This window comes from Ochotona curzoniae, unplaced genomic scaffold, assembly GCF_017591425.1.
Source record: "Ochotona curzoniae isolate NIBS_2020 unplaced genomic scaffold, NIBS_Ocur_1.0 contig_1071, whole genome shotgun sequence".
NCBI lineage: Eukaryota > Metazoa > Chordata > Mammalia > Lagomorpha > Ochotonidae > Ochotona > Ochotona curzoniae.
The window spans coordinates 8,077,245-8,100,825 of record NW_024464939.1 but is presented as its reverse complement, the minus strand read 5'-3'; the positions used below and the strand labels follow the sequence as shown (position 1 = coordinate 8,100,825).

The 23,581-nt window shown below is 36.5% G+C and overlaps 1 protein-coding gene across 16 annotated transcripts in view; it reads left to right on the top strand.

The window, feature by feature from the left end:
* Positions 1–23,581, top strand: part of RALYL (RALY RNA binding protein like) — a 632,446-nt gene that overhangs the window by 572,845 nt on the left and 36,020 nt on the right. For all 16 annotated transcript variants that reach the window (XM_040993810.1, XM_040993900.1, XM_040993924.1 and 13 more), the window contains 2 exons: positions 1,789–1,946; positions 11,159–11,272. In XM_040993810.1, coding sequence (XP_040849744.1) covers positions 1,789–1,946; positions 11,159–11,272 — 272 coding nt within the window. The remainder of the gene's footprint in view (positions 1–1,788; positions 1,947–11,158; positions 11,273–23,581) is intronic.

Below are 23,581 nucleotides of genomic sequence, written 5' to 3'. Positions count from 1 at the left end.
AATCTCTTTTGAACGTTTCAACTATTCAGTGTGAGAGATATTCCTATTATGACAGAGTTCTTTTGCAAATTTGGTTTAAATATCACTTTTTTCCTATATTGGGATCATCTCAAAGGTCCTTGGATAAATATTTACATACAGGTCTGTCCCATATGCATGATGTTTTGTATATTGTTTTCTAAAAAGAATTGATTGCATTTTCATCTTATGTGTAAGCAAGATGTGATTTTATTGGAAAATTTTATTATAGATTTTTAAAAATAATTTTCTTCTTGAAATAGTTTACTCATTTCTAACTTTCATGTTGAATTTTTTGACTGTTTTAAAAGCAATTATAAGACTATGATTGAGGTAAAACTGTTACAATAAAATGTGTAGCAATTATAATTCTAAGGCAATATTGTGATTTTTCTTTATTGTGGATAATTACGAATTTGTTCAGTGGCAAATAGTATTTGAAATACGTGAGCACATTACCCAATTATTTTTCCCAAATGTGTGTCACAAATGTGCTGTCAAAAAAATCGCTGCTGTGTATGAGTATCAGAGATAAATAATGTGAAACTTGCAAAACTATGACTTATCTACTCATACAAATGCACTAACACTGGTAGAGGTTATTTCTTTCATTGTGTAATGAAAATACATTGTTTATGTTGAGCTTCATTTTTTACTTCATAGGAATTTGATTGATATTTTCTTGTTAGAGGACTTTTTTCTAGCTAACTCCATAAATATGTTCATCATAAGTTAGATATCCAGCAAGTGCACAGAATGTTAAAATACATCCTGACACAAATATGTCAGAGCAGAACTTTAATAAACCAAGTTTTATCCTCATCCAGGTTCCATGCCATGCATTCCTGGGAGACTTTGATTACCTGAAAATCACTTAGAAAAAAGGGAGGCACCATATTAATTTATCTTTCATAGTTTGTTATTACTTACTTATTTATTTAAATATGGCAGATTTATGTTTTTCACATACCCCGCCTTCCTTTTTCCTCTCTTTTTACTTTTGATTTTTGCAACGACTTAATTTCAGCTTACTTTATAGTTAACTGATTTTTCTCTCATTTCTACTGGGGTTTTCTTTGTTTTATGATTGGATGACTATTTATTTTTCTTTGCTGCTGATTTTGCCTGATCTTTTCCTCTTTCTAAAGTTAAGGTGGTAATAAATTTAAGATGTGCAAGAGCAAATATTTCTTTCCATAAGAAGGATAAAGGATTTGATAGAAAAGTTGAGCCCAGTTTCATCAGTTTTCATGCCACTACTGGACCTTTGGCCTTTTATGCGCTACCAATGAGTTCATCTTGGGGAATCATATTCTAATAATGCATATTGAACTTTGAGATTTGATTTTTATTTATAGCTCCAATCTATATTCTTGAAGATTCGTGGTTTTTCCACTCACTACTTACTGAATTCTGTATTTGATGGAACTTTAACATTGGGATTATAAAGAAAACTGAAAAATATGCTGTTGTAAAACATGAAAGAAAAGGAAGAAGAATGGAAATGAAAGGAGTGATGGCAGGGTGGGAAGTATCATGAAGATTTGTAAATTGCAATCTTGGACAAACACGAAGTTTGTTCCCTTTCCACAAACGAATTTTAAGAAAATGAATTTTTCAATAAATGTATTATCTAAATAATTGAGAACAGCGACAAAAAAAAAAAACATTTATAGTAATCTACTTTTTCGTTCTCTTGCTCATTAAACTCATCTGATAAAAAACAATTCGTATCAAAGTAAGTCTCCGTGTCTTTTGTGTTTTATGAAGGCTGTTTGATTACCATGGACGCGTGCCTCCCCCTCCCCGTGCAGTCATCCCCCTGAAGCGTCCCAGAGTGGCTGTCACCTCAACTCGCAGGGGCAAAGGAGTCTTTTCCATGAAAGGAGGTTCAAGATCTGTGAGCGGGTCTTCCTCAGGCTCTAAATGTAAGTGATGTTCTTTGCGTCAATATCCTTTAAGGAAGGATGGAGAGAGCAATAGCTGTGTAAATGCCTGTTTAATCAATGAACAGAAAATGATGCACCTCACATATTACAGAAACATAAAATGGACCCAAAACTCATCTCTGTTTTTCCACTGAACTACATTACATTAGAGGAGAACAGCACAGGCTTGATGAATAAAGCCGAAGACCAATCTACTAAGTTATTTTACCTCAGCAACTACTTTTGTGTTCTTGGTCCATGTAGATGAAAATATATTGAAGTTCTGAAGTAAAACATGTTGCTTTAAATGAGAAAACAATTTCAATCAATTTCATCACAATAAAAAGAGTGAATATACTGCTTCTTCAGAAAAACCTGTGAAATTAATGCCATTTTTAATATTTGAGGATTAGGATAATTGAAATAGGCCTAGTGCAATGACTTAATTGGCTAATCCTCCACCTCTGAGAGCTGGCATCACATATAGGTGCTAGTTCGTGTTCCAATGCTCCATCTTCATCCAGTTCCCTGTTTCTGGCATAGGAGAGTCATGGAGACCCTGCTCTCATGTGAGAAACCTGGAAGAGGCTCCTGGCTCCTAGATTCAGATCAGCTCAGCTCTGGCCATTGTGACCATTTGGGAAGTGAGCCAGCAGATGGAAGGTTTTACTCTTTGTCTCTCCTTCTCTCTAAAAGTCTGCCTTTCCAATGAAGATAATTAATATAATAAATAATATTTGAAATGTACCATGTATTTAGAAAGATAAATATTCATTTTAATTAAGTCTATTTTAGGTAGCGTATTTCATGCACTACTACATAGTTAGAGCTCAATTTCCAAAAATCAATTCCATGTTAGTTTATTTCATGAAACATAAATGTAACTAAGATTTATATATAGTTCACTGGCAGTAACTGAAGTTGTGACTGCACATCCTCTCCAGGAACCTACTGGCAGACTTTATTATTCATCTAAAATATTTACATATAAATATTCATGCTTGGCAATATATTTAAAATCAGCTAGGCTTCTGGGAATAGCAGATTCCAAACTCAAATCACAAGTGTAAAATGTGAGTGAAATATAAAATATACTGGTAAAATCTGGATAAATATTTACTCAAGCACATGTCTTTTTCTTTTAGTAAAGGCCATTCACTATTATTTTTAAATGATTCGACAAATTCAGAAGAGGAAAGTAATGTTATAATGTGTATAATTTGTAACTTTTCACAGGACTTTAATGCAGCTCAATTTGGCTGAATAGCAGAACCACAAAAAGAAAATAAATTAATGTGAGCCATTTTAAAATATATTCTGAATTATCTTGAAAAAACTAGATCATCATTAGGTACTTTTCTGATGCTTTTAAGAACAGCTTCATGGAATTGTTTGGTGTTGAGTTCTACCCAGTGCATTATAAATGTTCAGTAGAACAAATGCCCACCAAATGCCAGTAGCAGCAACCCCCTCCAAGATATAGCAAACAAACAACTTCAAAATATTGCACAGTGACCCCCCCCGCAGAGCATAATCACTACTTGTCAGGAACCACTGATCTAGACAGTTAATTGAATGTTCTTTATTTGTCCCTGAATAGACTTGACCTAGAGGTGATAAAATAAATTGAAATATGTTTTGCAACATAAATCAAAAAAGCCTACATTTTTTGTATCAGTAGATGGTATTATCCATGTGTTTAATTTCCTTTTTGGATTGTGCCTCGTGTGTCAGATAAAGGTCCTACCATTTTGTTGGCTCTATCAAAATGTAATAATATTTATCACCAAATCAATGCACTCCTGAGAGTGAGCAGGTTTAAAATGATTTAATATAACTTTTTATACAAAAACCTTACAGTCATGGTTCAGAAAAAAGTTTGATATTATCCATATGATGCAACCTGACTCCCAATTTCTCTAGCTTTGTTCTTGTCCAAAAACAAGCTAATTTATCCTAGACACCCTGTGTTTTTAAACTTTATGATATTGATCTTACTTAATAATTCTATATTGAAGCACCATAGACATTCACAGAAAACTAAGCCTTATTCAACACAATAACTAATAGCTTTTATCATAACTTGCTTCTTCCATATTTTTAGCAGTGTTGTTTGTTGTAGAATTTATCTAGAGAAAAAAGTATAAAAGACCCCAGCCCAGCAGAGGCAGCTGCCTTCCGCCACCCTCACCTGCCCCAGAGTCTCTGTCTCCCTTCCTCCCCCTCCTCCACCCTGCCTCCTCTACCTGCCCTCACAGCCCCTTTCACCTTCCAGCCTGCCCCTATTGTTCTGCCTCCCACCCCTCAGCCCGGTCTCCTGCCCACTCCACTGTTTTTCCCTGCTCAGTCTCGCCTCCTGCCTGCAATTTGGCCTTTACCCCCACCAGTGACCAAACATTTGACCACTTCATGCCCAGCTCCCAAGAACACTGTTTGACATGGACACCGGTGTGATTGAAGGTGGTTTAAACGTCACTCACACTATTCGGCTATGCATTTATGGCAAGGAAGTTGGCAGTATCATCGGAAAGAAAGGAAAAGCCCACACCGTTGTGTCCACTGCTTTCCTGTGTCTGTCAGTCTCCAGATACCCTTCTGCTGTTGATCTGTGCTCTGTATGGTATTATTTTCCTGTGGGATCAGTGCAATGCATTGAGCTCAGTGAATTCTTGCTGAACTCAGTGCATGTGCAGCTCACTGTTGTCTCCTACAATCTTAAATTCTGTGCCACACTGTAAGAAATGATGCCTGATGTACTACTAGAGTTCTTGATCTGCTGACCATCAGGTCTGAGGGCTACTTGGACCTGTCTTGGGTGGAATTTGTAGGATGACACGTTATTGCAGTTCATGAGCCAGAAATGAGTTCACTCCCAGCTCAGTGCATGTGCAGTATTGCCCATAACTCAAGCCTTCTTAAACAAAATGGTGCCTAATTTGGCTCTAGGGGGCTGACTGGGCTATGAAATTCACCCAATTCCTACACCACCCATCTGGGACCTGCTGCTCTGTCTCTGCTCCTGGTAAAATGAAACAGACCAGTAAGATTGGCAGTTCTTAGTCTGGGTTCACTTCTGGGGCTCTCAGTAAATGACCCTTCCCATCTGGTTGCTGGTGGATTTCTGGCTGCTGGTGGAATTTAGATCACTGTTTGCTGAGTGCCACTGGGGTATCAGTCACTGCAACCCCACACCATTGTGTCCACTGCTTTCCTGTGTTTGTCAGTCTCCAGGTACCCTTCTGCTGTTGATCTGTGCTCTCCTATTTTTTGGAATGTGTCCTCTCTGCTTCAAACTGGCTAATATTTCTCCATCTGTTTAAATGTCTCCTTATCCTATTTCATCATATTGGTTATTCTATTCAACAAATATCTTCATACTCAGACTTCTTTCAGATGATATGCCTAGTTAGAATTCCAGAAATATCTCCCTATTAGATTATAAATTACTCTTGCCCTTTTTACCTCAAGTATCTAACATGCATGCCAAGTTCCCTTCCAGGAACTGATGATATACTGACCAAGACAGACAAAATTTCCTGTATTTACGTGACTGTCATCCAGAGATAAAAGAACAGTATAACCAAATATCTATGCTGTATTTAAAAAAGATGTAAACACTCAGTTGGAAAAGGCCTGGCTTGGGAGAAAGACATAGAGTTTTCTATGAGGTGTCAAGGAACTCTAGGAGTAATGAATATAGAACAAATGCTCAACAAGAAGAGGAAGAAAGCTGTAAGGGATATTTGGGAGGTATGCAATGGGAGAGTATATGAAATCAAGCAACAGTATACACAAGGGCCGGAAATGGGACCATGTTAAGGTGTTTTGGGGACAAGAAAGAGGCATTGTGGCAGAGAAGGGATGAGTAATTATGAAAGCCACGTAAGTTGACCAACTCCTCTCTGTATATATCTGACTTTGCAATAAAAAATAAATAAATCTTAAAAAAAAGAAGGCCAAATATAAGAGTTATGGGAGTCCCAGAAGGTGCAGAGAGAGAATCTGGGTTTACAAACGTACTTAATGAAATAATGATGGAAAATTTCCCTAGTTTAGAGAAAGAATTGGGAAACATCATCCAGGAGGGGCACAGAACTCCTAACAATGTTGACCAAAACTAATGATAATCAAGCTCTCTTTAATCAAACAGAAGGAAAACATCCTGAAATGTTCACGTAAAAAAAATCAAGGAATGACAATTAAATTCACAGGAGACCTGTCACAGGAAACTCTACAAGCAAGAAGAGAATGGAGCAACATATTCCAGATTAAAAAAAAAAAAAAAAGTCGACCTAGGATAATGTACTCAGCAAAACTTTTCTTTGTCTTTTAAAATGAAATGAAATCCTTCCACAGTAAAGTTAAGATTGTCTCTTCCAAACCTGACTTACAAATGATACTTAAAGATATTCTCTTTTTTTTTTTTAAGATTTTTTTCATTTATTGGAAAGTCAGATATACAGAGAGGAGGAGAGACAGAGAGGAAGATCTTCTGTCCGATGATTCACTCCCCAAGTGAGCGCAATGGCCAATGCTATGCCAATCCAAAGCCAGGATCCAGGAACTTCTTCTGGGTATCCCACACGGGTGTAGGGTCACAAGGCTTTGGGCCGTCCTCAACTGCTTTCCCAGGCCACAAGGGAGCTGGATGGGAAGTGGAGCTGCCGGGATTAGAACCGGCACCCATATGTGATCCTGGCGCGTTCAAGGCGAGGACGTTAGCAGCTAGGCCATGCCAGGCCCAAGATGTTCTCTTGACAGTGAAAAAAAATAGCGCCCACCAAAACCAAAGGCAAATGCGAAGAACATCCCAATAAAATAACAACAGAAGACTAAATCAAACAACAAACAACCCATTGCTAAAATGACAGAACCAAATTACCACTTATTTGTATTAACTGTGAATAAAAATGACAAACTCATCAAAAAATGTCATAGATTAGGAGACTGGATTAAAAATAAAATCCATCTATTTGTTGCTTACTGGAGACATATCCCACCCAAAAAGGTCAGTGGCAACTATATTTCATGAATTCTGATATTTGTTTGTTAGTTTCATCTCTTCAAAACACTTTGCTCTGATTAAATTCTTCAATGACTCATAGATCATAGAGTAGCATCATTTTCTTCAAGAAGGTACTTGATTTTCTTTTCACTTTTTCAGCAACACATGTTATTTAACTTCATGGTGTTGTTAATTTCTTTTTCCTTCTTCCTGCTCTTGATTATGAATTCTGGTCTTTGATTTAAGGGGATGTATAATAACGGTGTAATGAGACTATCCTTTCCAGATGTGAGAATACAATGTAGTGTGCATCTCTACTTTGAGATGCAGATGGACTTACAATGAAACTGTTTACTATATCTTTACAATAGAATTCTGCACTCTCTGTCATTGTCCATGCCCACACTGTGCTTACTGGAAAAAGCTATTCCCCAAAAGACAATTATCATTGGTTTTCACTTATCTGTGGTAACCAATACTCAGAGTTCATGAGCAAGATTATATTTTGAGATTTGTCTTTATTTATATTCCTGAAGAATGGCAAGTGTTTTTGTTTTGTTGTTGTTGTTGTTTGTTTGTTTTTTGTACTTGCTTTGTGTTGTAATAAAAATCTAGGCCTGTGTTTGCAAAGTGAAATGAAAGTACCCCATTGTAAAAATGTTAAAAATAAAGAAAAAGAAAAGATCTCTTGGGAAAGAAATGCAACTGTGCATGTGTTAGTGACAGGGCTAAGTGGTTCCATATGTCATTAACTAAGTACTGAGTCGTTGCATTCACTTAAAGAGAATGAATGCACACACTAGGTTTACTTCAAGAAGATTTTGAACAATTTAAATATTTTGGTTTGGGGTAATTTGTGTTTGTATGGTCTTAACAGAAAAAGGGAACATTCTGTATGTCTTTAACACAGAAGCCTTATGAACTTGGAAATAATACTTCGAGGAGACTGTGCTAAAGGCCAAGCAAACAGAAGGCAGTCAACAATCCCAATAGAGTCTCCTTGTTGCAAAATTCTACTTCCTTGATAAAATATTAGAAACCAAACTTGCAAAAGCTTAAGATTTTAATAAAATTTTTAAATGTTAACTGTAAATACCTACAGCTTTAAGAATCCAACCTAGGAACAAGGTGTAACAGTACAAGATAAGACTCTGTCTGCAATAATAGATAGAATCTCAGATGGACAGAAGAAAACTGGAAAGGTGATTCTGGTCAACTAAACCTTTTAAGGGGCAGGCCTTCTGAGGATGGCATGAAACTACTAAAGTGTTGTGGGAATGCCTACCAACCAGCACTGTTTTAAGGGCTACTTTTCAGAAGATGGAGAGCATTCGCTGCTCCTCAGGCCAGACAGAAGAGCTGCAGCCACCTGCACAAGTCTTCAGCTCATTATAATATTTTTAGTTATGGCCATAAAAGAACTAAGAAGTTCTTAACATTTTATTGTATCTAATGTAGATTAGCATTAGCCAAGTATAATATATTTTATTTTAATATACTTGTGCTTGTTAAAGCGCATGTCCGCAAAGTTGGACATGAGACCAAACAAAATGGAAACTGACTTCTTAGATGTTTATAAGTCTGAGTCCAGAATTATAGCTCTTCCTTAATGTAATTTCTAATATTTGATAAAATTGATGGCTTATAGATTTAATTATTGAAGCAAAAAATAAATTATTGGTAATTACCTGCAGTCCTAGAAAAAAAGAGGATTTCCACTCACTAACGTTCTTTAGTTTCCAGCCATACTTCTCTTTCTCTCCTTCATTGCAATCTAAGATTATAAAATAAGCAATTTCCCATTAAATTTGATAGGTTTAACTAAATCTACATAATATGCTTCTATCAAAAGGAATGGCTATCATTCTTCAAAGCAAAATCAATTTGCAACTGTGACGAATGATGTTTTTCAAATTTAACAGCAACTCAACAACGGTTCTTTGATGTCTTTGAAAGCATTGCAATAAGAGTAATTTTCTGTTTTATACTGTATTCTACTTTCAGTTTAATTCCTCAGAGGGCCCTTACTCCTGAAATTCTTGTTTTCCAAACAATATTGCCTCCCTCTTAAAAAAACAATATATTAAAAAACTCTGATTTTACTGTCTTCTATCTGCTGGCCCACTCACCAAATGGCCTCAATGGTTGGAGCTAAGTTAATCTGAAGCTAGGAACCAGGAAGCTCTTCAGTGTCTCCCACCTGTGTGTGGAGTTCCAAAGTTTTGGGACATCATCCAGCGCTTTCCCAGGCCACAAACAGGGAGTTGGATGGGAAGAGGAGTAGCTGGGACATCAGCTGACACCCATATGGGATCCAATGTTGATAAGCGACTTGAGCTATTGCATCAGTCTCCATTTTCTTATTTTAATAATGAGAAAAGTTTTGTTCTTACTTTGAAAGTTAATATGCATAATGATAATTTGTCATATACATTTCTTAGTTGATAAGTATCTCCCTTTCAAGCAAACAAATTACACTTTCTCTTATTATTTTTTCAAAAAATCCAAAAGACTTAAAGAATTAACCTGAATGTTAATTTCTTTGGATATTTCTGGAAAGTATATAATATTAAATCATTACAAACTTGAAGGAACAACAACAGGGAAACAAGGTGGAGATGCAGATTTATTTTAAAACTTTGTGAAAACAATGAAAGAATGTTTATTTGGGTACAGAAATGTAAACTTGGGCCCATGAGAGAAGTCTTTGCGGGAGGGAATCCCAGTCTGTACAAAATTGCACCACAAAATTCAAAAACTCAAAATAAAAATTTAACGAAATAAAATAAAATTTTAAAAGTTCATATAAAATACACGCTATGAAAGGCTATTCAGGGATCTCAAACAGGTCTGCATTTAAAGCAGTCTAATTTTTCATGATATTTTTAAAAGATTCTTGTGTGTGCCCCAGATTTGAGGCATGGCTTCATGGAAGCCTGAAAGAAAACATGGAAGTCTAAAAAGTTACTTTACAAAAATTCAGAAACAGGTGTTGCTGGTCTGTTTGAGAAATAGTTTCAATCTCTGGGGATTATAGATTCAAGAAAATAGTTCTAAGAAAAGTAAAATAAGAACAGTGAAATTTTTGTAAATATAAGCCTATTTCATGGAAGAAATATCCTTTATATATGTTTCTATTTTTTTCTTAAGCTTGTTTAAGAATAGGTTTGCTTATTTTATTTACTCAAGAGGCAAAGCATCAGAGATGCAGGGATATGGATGATAGATAGATACATAGAGACATAGGTAGACATAAAATAATCAAGAGCCAATTTTAAAATCTTTATTAATATTAGAACAGATTTCACGTATTTCATAAGTACAGTTCTCAGAAGATAATCTGCCATTCCAATATTCCTCACTCTCCCTCCTTCCCTCTTTTCTTCTTTCTAAATTTTGCAAAAGCTTAATTTTAGTCCACTTTGTAATCAAAGGCTTAAATCACCATAGACCACAACATTCAACAGATCTAAAGACCACAGTTCCGTTGAAAAGTGTCCATTTGTTATACAAAATAATTAATATGCGACAGGTTTTTAACCACGGGGTGTCTGCATTCTGCTTTGCATAGACATTTACTTACATTATAAAATAAAGTATTTCACATATCCTGCAGTACCAAAAAAAAGAATTATCAGGAACAATGCTGTATCTCAGTGCAGCAAGCTATTGCCTGGAGTAGCACCGCCATTTCACGTTCGTGTGCCCATTCAAGTGTTGCTTGTTAAGTTTCCAACCCACCTTCCTGCTAATGTCCAGAGAAGGTAGCTGATGATGACCCAGTTACCTGGGTCCCTGCCACCCATGTGGGAGACCCAAATGGCATTTCAGGCTCCTGGTTTCAGTATGGCCCAGTCTTGGCTGCTGCTAGCACTGGGGAATTAGCCAGAAACTGGAAGATCCCTTTTTCTCTCCCCTTTTCCCCTCTGCCTCCGTCTCAGTCACTTTGTATTTCCAATACATAAATATTTTTAAGAGAAGATGTGGTACCAACTTTCATATAACTGAGACCCACTTACATGAATGGGCAAAGTGAGTGACCCAGTATTCCAGGATCACTAAAAGTAATAAGAAGCTGCTAAAACTGAGCAGTCTCCTGAGTAATTTGACAGTCTTAAGGTGGCATGGGGTCTCTGTGGGTTGTGTAATCAGCGAGTCATGATGCATTGGATATTCTGTTGTTTTCTTTCCACTTCCTTCCTTCCAGTGAAATCGGATGAGTTACAGACAATCAAGAAAGAACTAACCCAGATCAAAACTAAAATTGACTCGTTGCTAGGGCGCCTGGAGAAGATTGAAAAGCAGCAGAAGGCAGAGGCAGGTAAGTGAAAAGAATCTGTGCCAGAGACAGGCTGCAGTTAAACCAGTGTACCACCATCAACCATCATTCAGGGCTGGGAAGACCCTGGCAGACTCTTTCCCGGAGTGGAATACAGATATGAAGACAGACTCCTTAGACCAAGAGATTGCAGTGATGAAATATGGTCACTTTTAGAGAATATCAACTAATTGTTTTAACAGTCATATTTTTTTTAAAAAAAAAAAGAAATGTGTTTTGGCAACATCATCTGAAATAGTTGAATCACATTTGAAAGTTTATATCTGAATATCAAGTAAAACCAGGGGCTGAATTTGTGTTGTAGCACGTAAAGCATCCGCCGGCAGTGCCAACATCCCATTTGGTTCCTGGTTCAAGTCCCAGCTGCTCCATTGCCTATACACCTTTCTGGTAATAGTCTGAGAAAAGTAACAGAACATGCTGCAAGTGCTCGGGCCCCTGATACCCATGTTACAGACCCAGAGGAGGCTCCTGGCTCCTGGTATGAGCCTGGCCCAGTCCTAGTTAATGGGGCCATCTCTGGAGTGAAACAGTAGATGGAATACCTCTCTGCTTCTCCTTTTCTCTGTAACTCTGACTTGAAATATAATAAATTTAGGAAAGGGAAACAAAATTAATGAGTAAAAATGTTAACCCAAAGCTAAAGTGATATTCATATTTGCTACATTAATGTTAGCATAATTTTAGAAGCTTCAAAAATCATTACTGCAGTGCCCAAGTTCAGCGTTTACTGAAGCTTCAGTATTCAATTTCAGGATCTTAACACTAACAGCATACTTCTGTGGCCACCCATGGACCAAGTTGTTTTAATTATATCCTTTAGAATATAATGGCTTCTCACCATTTTAATATGTTTTAATGCCCTTTATTATGTGGCTGCAGGTATTTTTTTTTAATCATATAAAGTGAGACATGAGACAAATTCAGAACCAGTCCACAACTTGGAAATTTTGCTCTGTAGGCGTTAGATGTCCCACAGGCCTTCATGGAAATGAGTTGGTGTTAGGAGGAGATACAGCAGGTAAATAATAAACTCAAGTTTTCTACAAACCCGGCCCTTACCCCAACCAGCACAGCTGCATCTACATCTGTTACAAGTACTGGGGTTCAATGTAAGACTTAATTTACTGGAAATGTATAACATATTTTTGAAAGTCACCAGTAAATCGAACCTCATTTTGCAGATGGAAATACTAAGAAGCTCAAGGAGAAAAACTGCTTTTTGTTTTTTTTTTTTTTTCTGAATCCACACACATGGTTAGTGACAGACCTGGTCTTGTGACTGAATTCAATATCCTTTCCAGTTTATAGCCTCACTCTTAAGTTATCCCGAGGATCTGGTCCCAGGATTTCACTGGAATGAGACAATCCAGCTAACTCCTTACAGATGAGACACAGCTAGGCTCTAGGACTCTGTGCTACCACAGTCAGGGACCTGTGTGTTGACCTTCAGCTATGCAGTTAGAACTGCAAGTCCCATTCTGGTGATGATCCCCACAGAGCTCAAGAACAAAAAGAAGCCGGGTGGGAGGTGCTGGCATAGCAAGCTGGATCAGAGGAACACACTGTGGTCCAATCTCACACACCTTGTACCCTCCGCTATCTCACTATCACATAAGAACTAGTGGTGGCATTCTCACATCACAAGAAGTCATATGTAAGTTATAGTAACTATCACAAAGTTATGTTCTTAATAACTGAAGCTATCAAATATTAGTGACAATATACACGGACACAGATAAATGAATATTTCCCACTACCTTTATTAACCTCCTTTTTTGGAAACAAAAGTCATGTGTCTGCTGCACAGTCAATTCTCCCTAACATTGCTAAGTTAATGTGGATGAGAAGTGATAAAGGAGAATCCTTTCTATTAAAAATTCGGTCATGAATGCATTTTCTACTAAAAAAGTAACACTATACTTCTTAATAAAGAAATTTAAACTTAGAAAGTTTTTATGTGCTGTCTAAGGCACTAATCTGAAGTATTGCTGTAACCAAAATATCCTGCGATGTTGCCTAAATCAATATTTCCCTTTGAGGAACTTCTGTGAAATTCATTATTATGTAAAACAACCCTTACAGCAAAGGACTTTGGTAACCAATTTGCACTTCAGTTTAAAGGATTATAGAGAACTCATTTAAATATAAATCACCTCAAAGAGAAAAATGTGATCTTTATTCCACCATATTATACCTTCCAGTTTCCTGCACTGAATAATAGCTTCCACATATCTTCTTAGAAAATCATCTATAAACATAACACTGAAATTCAAAGCTTATATTCTCTTTTCATGAATGACTGTCAACCTTATTATTCAACAAGCTTAAACTTTTCCAATGATGAGATAGTTATTTTTTAAATGACAAGTTTAGTCCTTTGATACTTTTTCTTTCTTTAACATGACATGAAGAAATTGAACTAATTTGTGACTTCATTCTCAATAATTATGTCCTCAATAGTATCCATATGTTTAAAGATGATTGTTTTCTAATATTTTCTTTAAGAAAAGGAGTCAGTTCTGTGAAATGGATTAATATATTATGGAAAAAATGTTAAATGCATTAACGTTCATTAAAAATATTGATGCCTCCTTATAAAACTTAAGAATGTTCCCATTTTAATGCTTAATTGATTGTAAGCTAATTATTTGTCACTAGCATTTACTCTTATAACTGCCAGTTTGTTCATATTGCATTCCTAATTCAGTATTACTCATTTGAATTGATTATTTCTAGCATAGGAGTAGGAACAAGAAGGAGAAGGAACAAAGCATGGGGAACATCACTCAACACAGAGCATGTTCCGGCGTAAAGACTCAAAATTTTGTTTGTTTTCTCTAGTCTTTAAAGTGAATTTGCTTATAACACATGTCTGTATTGGTGTCCTTTCATCATTTAAAGCTGTAAACTTCCTAAAAACAAGGTCACAGCATCTCTTTCCTAACTCTATCCAATACCACTTGCTATGTACAGGGCACGCCCAGTAAGTCATTCAACTTCTCTATGTGTTTATGTTTCAAGGCCCTCAACTGTTAACACAGGAATGAATTATGACCTTACATGTGTATTACAACTTGTAAAATCATGATTAGTGTGAATCCACTGCGCCTATATAACTTTCTCCAGAAATACTTCCATTAATACATTAATGACATGGTGACAGTATAGATTACAAAAAACAATAAAAAAAGGCCTAACATCAGTTTTATTTATAACTGTAACTTATTCCTAGATGATTCTTTTAAAAGAGCCATACATACATATACATACATATATACACACATATGTACATATATATACTTGTTACATATGATTACAATAACTGTGGTTTACATGATGGTGTTAAAGTATCAAAAACAGTGATCAATTAAGAAGCAAAAGAAAGAGCTGGGTATAAAACAGTGAACACTAAGCAGAGCCTCTCTTAAGTGACAAGGAAATATACTTTGTCAACTTTATATCCAATAGCATGTCTGATATATTAGCAGCCGATTTCATTTGAATGTCTCCAATGATAATATTGGAATGTTAGGTAAGCATTAGTATGATCACAAACTCAAGCCCTATACAAAATATTTATGCTGCTTGTTTATCTGATAACATCACCTTTTAAAAATTATTATACAGCCAAAACTTCTCATGTGACAAGTGGCAAAATGTATGACTTCTTGTGGAAAAAAATGAATTTTTAAATACTACTCCTCTTCCCCTCTCTCTCTATATATATAATATGATATACAATTTTCAGGTTATTAATATCCTTTGCAGCCAATTGAGTTACACCATCTACTTCATTTCTACTCACACTCGTATCTGAGACATCTATCTTAGGTTCTCTTTACAGTGAGCCAGGATGTACTTTCTATTCACTTGGTTCATTCATCCTTGTTATGCCCTCTAAAATAAAGCTTGATATGAAGCCTCTTATGAATATAAAAGTCCATTAAACATTAAAGATAGCTATAATATTTCACCATTCTAAAACCTTTGAACAAAAAGTAGACATAACTGGCTCATGGATGCTCACTTCAGTTGCATTCATATTTTGGTTAAAGCATCTTTGGAACCTTCTTTTCCCTGGGGAAATAGCAAATAGCATGCTTCTTGAGTGATGGTTTTGCATCTTGCACAGCCCACCTCCTCTGTGGTCTTTATAGAGTTCATTTCCTACAGTTTGTGCTACCTATAATGCAAACATTGGTTCAGATATGACCTGACTGTCACACCATTTCACATGACTACTATTTCTGTTCCAAATATTTTACTGCAGTCATTGAGATTTTGGACTGAATTGACAATGCTTTTAGTTACAGGACATGAACACAAACTGAGCTCTGCTCCTTTATGAAGCTTCTTTAAAATAATGGTGGGGTTAAGAATGAAATCTCTAGGCAGAAAGAAAACAGGAAAAATTTAGAAGCTAGACAGCAGGTGAAAGACCATATCCATATTAGCACAACCTACCCACCTAAGTGAAATTTTCACCACACAACTCTAAAGGTTCAGAGTTGAGGGCATCACCACCTTTGGAAAAGAGGATTTAGATGGTTCAAAGTCCATTTAGGAAACAGTCCTATTCCTCATGAACAACTTGCCCCTGCCATAGTCTGGCTGAAAAAGGTTTTTCTAGAAATACTAAAACAGTGAGTCTTGAGGCTGGAGAATCCGCTGAAAACAAAGTGAGAAGTAAATGTTTACACACCACTACGGACATCTGTAGGGTTTCTCTTCTCCTTAGATGTCACAACACTGGCAGGACGGCATGAGATCTTCATTTAGGAACAAGAGCAGCCCAAGACGGATGGCTGCAAGATACAGCACTGAGATTCCCAAGGAATTGGACAATCAGATCAGTCACCACCTTCCATGCTTGCAAAGCTGCCAGTTAATGATTTATTATTCACTGTTGATATAGGCAACGATTAATCACCATGCAGGAAAAAAAATTTGATATTAAAAACAGCCATCAAAAAGAATAAAAGGAAAATGAAATCAAAGGAAATACAAATTTTACAAGATGAACAAAACTTCAAAAAGAAAGGGAAGAAAAAGCACCCATTAATAACCTTACACAAGTAAGAGATGATGTGCTAGTCATGAATTGAAAGCATAAAACTACTAAACTGAGTGTTCCTAGTTTTTAGAAATTAATATAAGGTCAGCATTATGACTTCTCAGACAAATCTGCCACCTGTGACACCTGCATTTCATATCAGCACCAGCTCATGTCCCAACTGCTCCACTTCTGATCTGGATCACTGCTAAGGGCTTGGGAGAAGCAGCAAAAGATAGCCTCAATATGGGAGATACGTATAAAACTCCTGGCTCCTAACTATATCCTGGCTCAGCCTTGGCCATTTCAGCCAACTAAGGAGTGAACAAACAAATGGAAGATCTATCTGTGTGTGTGTGTGTGTGTGTGTGTGTGTGTGTGTGTGTGTGTGTGTGTGTCCTTGCATCTCCCTCTCTTTCTCTGTAGTTCTGACTTTTCAAAAAATAACAAATATTTTTAACAAGCAAATTAATATATAGGAACATTGAAATGGATTCATTACAATGCTCAGAAAGTAAAATTGAATAAAATATCGTAGAAAAGTATGAGAGAAAACAAAGTGGCCCTATCTTTATTTTTTTTTATTATTCTATATTTGAGACACAGAGAGTGAAAACAGATATCATTCACCAATTCACTCTCTCCGTGCCTAAAAGAGGGAGAAGGACCAAAGGCAGGAGACAGGAGTATTGCCCCATTCGCCCACGTGCATACAGGGAACATGAGTTATGTGAGCCATCACTTCTGCTCCCAGGATCTGTAGCAGCAGGAAGCCAGAGAGAAGAGCAAGAACTAGAAATGAAGCCCAGCAACTCTGATACTGGACAGCGGTGCCTTAATCACTGTATAAATCTCTGACACTAACATTACCGATGATACAGTGTCAGAGAGATGGTTCCCAGATCTTAAGAAAAGCATTTGTGGATGGTAGGTTTATACACCAGATGAATAAAAAAAGTTAAAATTGCAGTTTTCTAAATAAAGAGAGGACCAGGACCTATAGCAGATAGGGGAACATTAAAGCCATCATGGTTATAACTCAATTACGCCTTTCAAAATTGAACTCTCTCCCCATGACCCCCATCTTCTGTGTCTTGTCAATGTAATCTCGTTAGTGGATCCTGTCAATAAAAATGGCCAATCTCAAGACATCTTCTGTTACCACAGTCATATAGTCTATGCTTATTCTACCCCTTCTTCAGCTTCATCCTTAGCTACCACAAAACAAACGACAAGCTCTCTTGTGCTCACCTCATCTGAGAAAACTTTATTGAAATGTATGTTGTGTAGAATAAAATATCATTATCTCAATAGCGTAATTCAACACCTTAGTACTTTTACTGAATGGAGCATTGATTGCCATAAATCAGGACATTTTCACGTACCTGCACATTGCTTTTAGCTGATCTCTCCACGTGGTGCTGTTTTTTTCTTCCCAACAGATAATTTGATATCACTAAAATATTGAAGGCCTCAGGCAATAATGAAACAAAACTATATTCATTTGCCACTAGAGACCTAATTCTGCTTACCAACAACATGAAATGTAGAAAAGTCTTTATAAAGTTTATAAAATTGGAAAAACAAATCTTTTCCTTAAATTTATCGTGCTATTTAAACAAACACAGTATGCCAGTAATTTTTTTATTTTATTTTATTTTTTTTTATTGGAAAGGCAGATATACAGAGAGGAGAGACAGAGAGGAAGATCTTCAGTCCAATGATTCACTCCCCAAGTGAGCACAACGGCCGATGCTATGCCCATCCGAAGCCAGGAGCCTCTTCCGGGTCTCCCACGTGGGTGCAGGGTCCCAAAGCTTTGGGCCGTCCTCGACTGCTTTCCCGGGCCACAGGCAGGGAGCTGGATGGGAAGCGGGGCTGCCGGGATTAGAACCGGCGCCCATATGGGATCCCAGGCGTGCAAGGCGAGGACCTTTAACCACTTGCGCCACCGCGCCGGGCCCTGCCAGTAATTTTTTAAAAGATGGCTTCTGTCCAATTTATGGTCAGCTCAACAATCCAGTGTATTTCATATGAACAATGTGGAATTCATTTCTATGAACATGCACTTATGTAACTGATATTTTAATGTAAACTCATGTGATTTTCCTGGTGTTCATTTGTGCAGTCATTAGTAATATTACCCCCAGTAAGTTGCATCTTTCCAAATGCCTTTCTAAATGGCATTTATTGGAATAACTGAGCTAAATATATATCACATACAAGTGTTGTCACAGATCTTTCAAAAATACAGTTGAAATTGATAAGCAAACACAATGATCCCAGTACACTAGTTTGGCTGCAATTTTTAAAAAGTGACTGTTTTTATATCAACAATACTTGCAACCATCTGCTAAGTACAATCCAAATAGCAATTATCAAACAATTAAGCCAGCATGTCAAAAATCTTAATTGCCAATACAATGAATTTTCAGTTATATTAATGATAATGGCTGTGCAGTGAACTCAATTTAATAAAAATGTTTTCAACAATTGTAACTTGTTCTCTGAATCCTATATAGCTTTCAAAGTAGAAAGAGGATGCTCAGAAAAGTTATTTGCATATGAGCATTTAAGGTTATAATCAAACCATCTTATTTCATGGAATTTTAAAGCCTTTGGGTCATTTCATTACTGAGAAATATTCATATATCATTTTTATTTCTTTTCCCTTGAGTCATTGTTTAGTCAGCACATTTGTCCCTAACTAAACAGACTTTTTTCATTACTGAATTTAAAGATTGTCTGGTTATTAAAAACATTCAAAGCATTCTGTTGCTGTGTCAAATTAGGCCTTTTCTCAAGAGGTATATATGAAAAATTTATCATTTTTTCACCATGTTTAAAATGATAAATAAGCCTGCAATACTTTATGTTTCCAAAACTAAAAGTAATAAATGCTATTTGGTAAACTCTTTATAAACATTTATTGATTGATGGTTATTAAAATATTTTCTCTGTTATAATCGATAATTTGGAATTAAAGAGCTCTGTTTGGTACGAGCTGCTAGTTTTGTGCTTCTAATCATTCTTCAGAAACAAAATTTACTAATAACTCACTTATGTGCTAAGAAAAAATACAACAGGTCATCTATCATTGTCTTAAATATGCCAGCAAAGACTACAAAACATGCAAAAATTCAGTGTCTGCCCTCTTCCCATAAACATTTAAAGACCTCACATTTTATTTTCTATTGAAGGCTTGTCAATCCCAACAAAAATAAATTTCTTCTAAGAGTATCTCAGAGCCACACTTTTATTTTAACTCCAGGTTGAGGGACTGTCATGTGGAATGTGGCAAGGAACTTTCTTTTAATTCCTTACATTTTTGTTACCTTGGTACCAAATGTAGCTGCCATGTCATCTCTATGAAAATAATTTGGTAGCCGCATATTTATTTTCATTGTTTAATCCCATAACGCATAAATATATCTAGCCACCAGTTAATTTGTAGGGATCTGGGAAAATGTGAAAAAAATGATTTCTGTCCCCAAAGAGCTTTAGTGGATGAAATGCAAATACACAAAAACATACAGTTCACTCACATGTATTCACCATAAGAAGCAAAAGTACTAAGTGGAGAAACCATGCAAATAAATACCTTAAAGTTGAGTGAACAGAATAATACTGCTGATTTCTAAAATAATTACAATTAGATGATTATCCAGAAAAATACTGCAGCTTTATTTCTATTTCAATAAGATAATTACTGGATCAAAATTTATTTAACTGTAAACTAATCATTTAATAAACAAGATGTGTTTTTATGGGTGATTTTATTCATAGAAATGATCATTGTTAGGTAGCTTCCATATTTCTGGATGTGATGATAAAAGTCTTTGCAATCTGTCACTAAAACCCAGGGCTGCTAGACTCCTATGACTCAATTACCATCAAAATTAAAACTATTTTTCTCAATTCACATTAAGTCATCCACATATTTACCTTTCACATTATAGATTAAATGCATAAGGATAATTTTTAGGATTTTTAATTGAGCTATAATAATAAAAACACTGCCTCTGGAATATAGTGTTAGACATATCACATGAGTGTTGTATGTAAATATGGAAAACAGAGAGTAGTTGAACAAGTATATGCGTCTCAGCATAGAAATAAAGAAGCCACATCAAAGCCAAAATACGACATTATCTATTTAATCATGATTGTTCATGATCACTAGAGAGTAATGATCTTACTACAGGTATTTATCTGTGAAAATTAATGAACAGATTTAATAAATTTGGAGAGCTTGTAATTATAACTTTTTCAGTTAGAGAACCTTTTCACATATGCATGTATCTGAAAAAATAGTGGAAATGAATATAAATTTATTTTAATGCAAAATAATTCTGAAATGCTTAGATAGTATTTTAATAATACAGGTTTTCCAGCAAGTTTTCAAGAGTGCACATAATTTCATAATTTTCCTCAGATGAGCACCAGGAACTTTCTGAAAGAGATGTGATTTTTTATCTTCATGTATTAGAGAAGAAAATTATGGCTGATAAGACTAGTAATTAGGATAATAGATCTTATTTCCTATATCTTGTATAATCTGCTATTTTTCTATGTGTAAGATACTCAGTGAGGGTTATAGCGCACATCAAAATTTTTCTTGGTAGCGAACTTGTATTATGTTTTTTAGTTGACAGAAGATGAACACTTATATTATCCCCCTTTGTAACAAAGACCTTGTGAGGCAACAGCTCCAATTGCAGGAGAACTTACACAAGTGAGAAATGGAGAGAACTTAGTAGAACAACCAACCATAAAACGGCATTCGAACAAGGCTTTGCTTCATCAGAGGTGAAGTCACATTGAGGAAAGTTTGTCAGTCCCCAAGGATAGCTGACACATCAGGAAGATAACAACTGCCTTTCCTTAGCCCAGTCTTGCTCAGTCTCTCTGAAAATCTGCTATACTCCCTAAGCCATAGACATTTTAGACAAGGAGGGAGGAGATAACATCACTTGCAACAAGCATTTCTAAAATTGTTTAAGAAATGAACAAGCCAAAACAAATAAATCTCCAGTACCATGTAAATCTTAAGCAAAAGCCTATTTCTGTGTTGTAAAAGAAGGCTAAAACACTAACCTCATTTTGAGAATGTTGGCTTCAGGAAATGTTATAATACCCAGGATATCTTTCACTGTACAGAATAGTAATTGTTCCATCCAAAACTGCAAGTCCTCTCTCTTTCCTGAGATATCAACACCAGATCCTGATATTAGCATTTTGAATAAGAAGCACAGTGTGCTAGAATGGCAAGAAATGAAAGGGGAGAATTGTAAGTGTGAAAACGACCGTGAGGAGAAAGAGCAGAGGTAAATCTATTCTGTTGGCCAAAAGATGAACAAGAGCAGAGGGGACAAAAGACAGCAAGAGGCAGACTCATGTCCGAGTACTCAAAACTCTTGCTCAGCGATTTTTCTCAGTGCATGGTGGTCATTGGCATGTGTGGGTGTGGTTTAAATGTTAGAATTCAGAGCAGGCATTTGATCAGCAGCTGAAATATCTGTGTCCCACATCAGAGTGTCTGTATTTTATTTGATGCACAAAGAAACTGTGATTTTAGATTACTTGGAATGTAGACTGTGGGTGGCAAGACAGATGGCTCATGTGCTGGGTTCCTGGGACCCACGTAGGACATCGAGATTGTCTTCTTGGATTCAGCCACGATCCAGGCCATAGTTATTTCAGGCATTTGTGGAGTGCAACAGTGAAAAGGACTTCTTCCCTCCCCTTCCCTTGAATCTTCTCCCTCTCCCGTTGCACCTTCAAGCCAAAACCCCACCCCATCGTCACCCCTACCCTCACCTTCATCTTCCTGGCTGTGAAAGAAATCATTTTTGATTTAAAAATTCTAAAATGCAAAGGACAATGCTTTGAAGAATAACAATGATACGTGTAAAAAAAATGATTTTCAGTTAGAGTTAAGTTAAATATGATTCTGGTCTGTAGCTCTTGTCTAAATTGCTTCCCTTTTAATCCAAATGCCTGTATCACCTTCTCAATATTAAACCACATTTTTCTTTAACTCACAGTTTCCTTTTAGTTTAGATGATACTTTTTAAATTGGGGAACATGCTGGTTATGTTTTATAAGAACCACTTTATAGTTTTCAATTTTACTTTCTATGTTGAAGGTCAGAGGAAAGGAGCATGCTACCACTCATATCCCTTCTGTCGATACACTTGTATGTGCGAAGGAAGACAAAGTATAGTGTGAAAAGCAGAATTTTCTCCACACTTTCATAAATTATATCATTATTATACTTCACAATAATAAATCGATGGAAAGATATGAAAGACAAAAATGTGATTCCATTCAAGATTCATAGGACCAGGGCCCAGCGCAGTAGCCTAGCAGCTAAAGTCCTCGCCTTGCATGCACCAGGATCCCATATGGGTGCCAGTTCTAATTCTGAACGCCCTGCTTCCCATCCAGCATCCTACTTGTGGCCTGAGAGAACAGTTGAGGATGGCCCAAATCCTTGAGACCCTGCACCCGCATGGGAGGTCTGAAGTAGGCTTTGTACTCCTGGCTTTGGATCAGCTCAGCTGTGGCCGTTGCGGCCACTTGGAGAGTGAATCAATGGACAGAAGATCTCTGTCTATCCTACTCTCTGTATATCTAACTTTCTAATAAAAGTAAAATAAATCTTAAAGAAAAAAAGATTCATGAGATTATATACTATACTATACTATGGTCCAATGGATTAAGCGCTGCCTGTAGCACTGGCATCTCATTTGGACACTGGCTCTACTGTCACCCCAGCTTCCTCCGAATGTCCCTGGGAAAGCAGCAAAAGTTGGAAACCTGAATGATGCTCTTTTTGGCTCGTGGCTTCCCCTTGGCCTCCTCTCGGTTACTGCAGGCATTTGAAGAGTTCATCGGGGGATGAAGGATCTCGCTTTCCCTCTCTGTAAATCTGCCTTTCAAATAAACAAATAATTCTCCATTTCCAAAACAAAAAGAGATAAAAACTCTAGGCTTGGTCATTTTTAGCCCTTGTTGAACAACCTGCTTTTACTCTGCTCAGAAAATCATTCATTCCCGAAAGCATCATCGCTGGCATCCTCTGATCTGATCAAGCCTCTGGTTCTGTGCTGAACTGTTCCTGCTTCTGCTGCTGCTGCTGTGACATTGCAGAGTCTCCAGGCTTCCTTTCATATGCCCTACATTCATTTGTGCAGCCTTTCTAGTTTGCAAAGCATTTCCCTAACGCATGT